This window comes from Hoplias malabaricus, chromosome Y (assembly GCF_029633855.1).
Source record: "Hoplias malabaricus isolate fHopMal1 chromosome Y, fHopMal1.hap1, whole genome shotgun sequence".
NCBI lineage: Eukaryota > Metazoa > Chordata > Actinopteri > Characiformes > Erythrinidae > Hoplias > Hoplias malabaricus.
The window spans coordinates 68,823,110-68,829,255 of record NC_089820.1 but is presented as its reverse complement, the minus strand read 5'-3'; the positions used below and the strand labels follow the sequence as shown (position 1 = coordinate 68,829,255).

General features: G+C 41.8%; 1 protein-coding gene across 1 annotated transcript in view; it reads right to left on the bottom strand.

Moving 5' to 3' along the window:
• The window catches only part of LOC136677595 (PC3-like endoprotease variant B), an 89,245-nt gene extending 84,886 nt beyond the window's left edge, over positions 1-4,359 (bottom strand). Inside the window, 2 exon segments of the mRNA XM_066655158.1 lie at positions 3,374-3,540; positions 4,286-4,359. Coding sequence (XP_066511255.1) covers positions 3,374-3,540; positions 4,286-4,307 — 189 coding nt within the window. The 5' untranslated portion in view covers positions 4,308-4,359.
• Positions 4,360-6,146: the final 1,787 nt, after the last annotated feature.

Here is a 6,146-nt window from a genome sequence, read left to right as displayed (position 1 = left end):
CACACAAAATCACTGAATTTACAAGCTTCAATCCCAAGACAAAAGTATGAATTTTGTCCGTTTGTACGCTTGAGCCGACTTGAGAAACAGCATGCTGCCCATTCACTACCCAGTCAGAACGCTGCCCGCTGAGAAACAATCAGGGAACACAACCTCCAGCACCTCACGGTTGTAGTGTTGGGTTCTTTATTTAACCACGTTGAAGGAGACCTTCCCGTTATGAAGGTCCTGCTGCATTATGTCGGGAAGCATCTCTAACAATCTGCCTTTCAAATTTCCCGTTCCACCTTAAATGATGCATCCGCAAGAACGTAACTGCTGCATGTTTCAGGAGGAATGGGATTGACACTGATTTGCTTCCTCCCTTATGGGTTTTATACAAATTGATATAGAGTTGTGCCACATGACATCCATGGAACTGCAACTGAACTGAATTGATATATTGTAGGTAGTGAGGCCCATGGGGTGCGAACACAAATATCTTGAAATGTTATTAATTATCTGTGCACAAAACTAGTACATATTCCTAGGGACCTTTGTATACGTAGAAACTCTGAGTCCCTTTAGAGCAGTGTTCACTTCTGGTGGCTTTCGCCGTGCAGCATCAGCAGACAGAAAGAGTCCAATACAACTGAATTCTTTTAAGAATCTGAGTTAAAACAGAATGTATCTGCTGAGATAGAAGAGGGACAAAAAAATCACTACTGACATAATCACATTGAACCTGTCACAACAAAAGGGAATTTAAAGTCATTGACATTTGGAAGTGGCTCAAGGCGACAGGTAAAAAAGAGCGCAGTCAGCCTTTTTCAGCTTGAAAATTCAGGACAATCCAAGTGTGGGCCCTCCTTTACTCGGCTCCATCCAGTTCATGTGGTATTCAGCCTATATCACATCCTGACTGCACTGATACTAGTATTTAGGTGGCTGAATGCCATCAAATCCTCACAGCAATATCTTAACGTCTAGCGTAAAGCCTTTTCAGAAGAGAACAAACTATTACTTTAGTGAAAGGAGAACACACTCCTGATTAATACTCCACATTTCAGGTATAAATAAACCTTTAGGTCATAAAGCTATAAAATACAAGGTGTCCTATTCTTATCCTGTTGTGTATGCTTACCACAGCAGATACATGTGTGTGTGTGTGTATGTTTGTGTGTTTGTGTGTGTGTTTGTGTGTGTGAGTGTGTGTGTGTGTGTGTGACATGTACCCTTCCTGAAGAAGAGCATGAGCGTGTGTATGTGTGTGTGTGTGTATGTGTGTGTGTGTGTGTGTGTGTGTGTGTGTGACATGTACCCTTCCTGAAGAAGAGCATGAGCGTGTGTATGTGTGTTTCACAGCGATGTGGTGTTGCCAGGTCACTGGGGTGTCTTCACTGTCCAATAAACTCCAGGAAAATGTCAAGCTCATGCATTATTCATGAGTTACAGAATGAGGGCTGAATTTGGGTTGAACTGCTAAAACTGCAGTGTGTAAATATATATTATTTTCACTGTCCAATTAAAACCATGCATCTCCCAAAATAGCAACTTCACAGGAGAAGGGTAAACCCCTTCTTTACTTTCAATGGCAGCCAGTGCAAAAAGATTTTCTTCAGAAGAATTTTGGAGTATTTCTATTGGTCCATTTATTAGGAAACGATCACACAGTGTGAAGGACAGATGCTGTGTTCAAGTGATGGAGTAAACTGAACATCCACAAACACGGAGATACTTGTTTTTTAATTAGACATCAATGATATGTTCACTGTCAGAACCAAACAATCTCCATGTCTTTACTGATGTAATCTGAAAATACCAGCTTCCCTTGTAACTACAAAACATGGACCTATCATTGAGAGAGTGCAAGTTTGATCCCCAGTGATGCTTCAGGGGAAACCCACGCAGACACAGGGAGAACACAAGACACTCCTCACAGACAGTCACCCAAAGAAAACCCACGCAGACACAGGGAGAACACACCACACTCCTCACAGACAGTCACTCGGAGGAAACCCACGCAGACACAGAGAGAACACACCACACTCCTCACAGTCACCCGGAGGAAACCCACGGAGACACAGGGAGAACACATCACACTCCTCACAGACAGTGACCCTGAGGAAACCCACACAGACACAGGGAGAACACACCACACTCCTCACAGAAAGTCACCCGGAGGAAACCCACGCAGACACAGGGAGAACACACCACACTCCTCACAGACAGTCACCCGGAGGAAACCCACGCAGACACAGGGAGAACACAACACACTCCTCACAGACAGTCACCCGGAGCGGGACTTGAACCCACAACCTCCAGGACACTGGAGCTGTGACAGAGACACTACCTGCTGCTCCACCGTATATTATTTATATCTAAAATCTAGAAATGAATCATTCCAGTCTTCTCTGTGATTATCAGACAATTAGAAAATAACTTATTTATAAAGTGCATAGCCTTGTGGAAAAAGAGCGTGTGCTTAAAGTGTACTACATACTGAGTGTACTAGTTATACGTTATTTCAGAAACTCTGTAAGTACTTTAAATATATTTGTATGCTTAATATTGTATAAGTCAAATTCTTATCATTTACAATATTTTAATTCGTAATATTGAATATTGGTATATTTTGTGCTAATGCATAATTTTTACTAGTGAATATTTTTACATGGTCTGCTTATTTGATTATATTTGAGACTTTTATTTTATATTTTATGAATAATTTAAGCTCTTTTAATGTGTTTCAGAGTTGAGGCATCAGCTCAGAGAAATGTATTTCAAAAAAGTGACAAAAATAACATGACTATTACACTCAGTGTATATTAAATGTAACTTAATATAATTTTAATTACACATTAGTAATGATTGAGTACAAATTAGTTGTTCCAAAACAACACAATTAAGAATACTTTCTTTTTTGACAAGGGTAAAAAGCCCATAGACCAAGACTATAGTGTAAGGCATTATATAAATGTACTTTTTCCCCCAGATAATCACAGATAATAGGACGGGATTGTTTCTTTTCTAAATTCTCATCAGTTTTCCTGTAGTACACAGCTAAAAAGCCTAAGAATCTTAACCGCTCACTTGACGTTTGATGATTTAAGCGTCTTTTTCTTATTGGATTTTTTTATGAGAATCTCAGAGAGAAGCTGGTTGTAAGGGATTTTTTAATCAAACATGTAATACATGAAATATTCAAAAAGCCTCCCCCTCCATTGTAACTTGATGAAAGTCAGATATCTTCAAAATGGAAGTAGTGGTCAGCACTTTCTAAATTTCTGCTTATAAAAGAGCCTCGGTAAATGGATTTAAGGTGGAGTGAACTGGGGGGGGGGGGTGAATGTAATAAAGGAGGTTTAAACTAAGGTTTAAAATAAGCGCTGACCCGTGAGATGAAGCGAAGGCCATGTTTTTGTGCCAAAGCTCCGGCGGCGTTGCTGCCCCCCTCCAGCTCCACGGCATAGAAAACGTGTGCGTTAGTCCAGTGCTGCCCCCCGGTGGCCAGGTAGAAAACACACAGCATGGTCAGAACCGCTGGATACATCCCAGGACCTACAATAAAAACAGTGAGCTTATTTCATATTCTTTAATGTGCAGTGGATTCATTGTGCAGACACAGCTTTTTAATCTCCATAGAAATGCATGAAACGGAATGGGGTTTACAAAGGTCACTGTGCGCAATGCCATGAGTCCAGGAGCAGGGTATAAAGCATCCCACAACAGGAATGTGCTGTAAAGCAGTGGAAACGGGATGATTATGAGCCACAGCCAATCATTCAGCATCAATAGCTGACATGCCTGAAAAGTCTATGTGGCTGAATGCTATTCATTTTTCACAGCAATGTTCCAACATCTGGAATTTATTTTTTACAGAAGAGTAGAAAGAAGCGTCTTAGTGCCTGTTTATAACATTTCTGCTAAAGCAGATTTCCCCAAATTTGTACACAATGCTCTGACACTTTGCATTACATTAAAAAACATTTTCTAAATAAAAATTAAATATTTAACCCGTTTAGCCACACATTCCCTTATAAGGCTTTTCAGGCCAAGTCCCACATAAAATCTACAGCTGCATATTTCATTTTTAACAACACTGTAAACGTCTAGAAATTTAAATCAAAACCTAAAAATATCTAAGTGGCTTTGTGAAAGTCAAAGACTGAAGGAAGCACACTCCTGAAAACTGACAGCATCTAAACTCCACAAAGTGATCCCCCTGACCCTCTGAACTCAATAAACTGTGAAGCTGTTTAATATGCGTTTAGCTTTTAGCTCTGTGTAATCACACACACTTTACCTGTCCAGAAGAACAGGTCCATCCCAGAGGCCTTCACTTTCCAGCAGCTTCTCTTCTCGTCCCTTCTCTTCTCCACCTACACACACTCACACACCCTTTCACACTCTCTCTCACACCCTCTATCTCTGTCTCTCCACACTGCAATGCAAATGATCTCCGACCCTTAGACACAGCTCTTACCTACTGTACACTGTTATCAGAATGCAAATGACTCATTTATCTGAACTCCCTCTGCGTCTACGTCCACACGGCACTTCACCGCACACAGAAAACTGTTAACTGCAGGAGAAGATGTACAATCTGTCACTACACAAAGGGAGTTTTGGCCAGGGTTGCTTCTTTACACGCAGCTCGTATGATCTCCACTGGAGAGAAAGAACAACATGAGCTCTGGAGCAGCTGCACATGAGAATACCAAGCATCAGCTGGAGGGATATAAATCCCCTCAGCACTGGAACTGTGTATTTGGCAGGATGGAGCTTCATGCAAATATTTAGGGACGAGTTGGAGTGGTGCCTACTACTGTAAAATTCTCATGGATGGATGCAATCAAATTCTCACTGCAGTGGTCTGATATATACTGTATATACACAGACAAACAGAATTGTTATGACTAACTCCTTGTTTCTACACTCAATGTCCGTTCTCCCAGCTCCACTGTCCACACAGGAGCACTTTGTTGTTCTACAATTACAGACTGAAGTTCCCCAGTTGATCTACGTAGGTTGTTTACCCCTTTCACCCTCTTCTCCAATGTTCAGGACCCCCACAGAGCAGATGTGATGTGGTGGTGGATCATTCTCAGCACAGCGCTGTGTCACTGATGAAGGACTAGAGGACGAGCGACACACACTGTGCAGCGACAGATGAGCTACTGTCTCTGGCTTTACATCTACAAGGTGGACCAACGAGGGAGGAGTGTCTCACAGAGTGGACAGTGAGTGGACACAGGGTTTAAAAACTCCAGCAGCACTGCTGTGTCTGATCCACTCTACACCAGCACAACACACACTAACACACCACCACCACGTCAGTGTCACTGCAGCGCTGAGAATGATCCACCACCACCACATCACACCTGCTCTGTGGGGGTCCTGAGTGCTGAGGAACAGGGGGAAAGGGGGCACAAAGTATGCAGAGCAACATATGGAATACAATCTGTAATTCTGTAATTGTAGATCTACAAAGTGGACAGTGAGTGTAGAAACAAGGAGATGGTCGTAATGTTATGGTTCATCTGATTGCTGTATATATATATAATCTTAACTGAACTTACTCATTCTGGAGGTATGCCCACTAAGCCAACAGGCCCAGGGCAGAGAGGGAGAGAGAAAGAGAGAAAGGAGTATGGATAAATGATTTTTTTTCCACCAGTTGAACATCATGCTCTGGGCCTCGAGGCCCTAGAGGGACACTGATAAAGCACCTGGACATTTTTATAGACAAACCACTTATTCCTGTCCCCATATCGCTAAGGGAAGACTGATAACTTTATATTTTCCAGGCAGAGAGCTGAAAGGGCTGCAAGTTTGAAGAGGCCTTTCACAGCTTTAATTGATCAAACAGAAGCCACGGGGTCCCAGATAAAGCCACAAAGGCTGGACCCTTCTGGGGGAAACCCAATAAAGAGTCAAATACGACTCATTATGTCCCCTCATTGTACAGTATTAACTACATGTCACTCTTTTTAAAGAAAGGTCATTATACACATTCCTGTTAGCCCCAGAGCAGGTCATTTAAAAAGCGGATGCTTTAACAGCATTAACTTTTTGCTTAGTTTCCACCTTAAAAATGTAATGTTAAAAGTTCTGACTCGTCAGTCCTGTTAGAAAAATCATCTTGTTTTTTTAAGCTGCCTCAA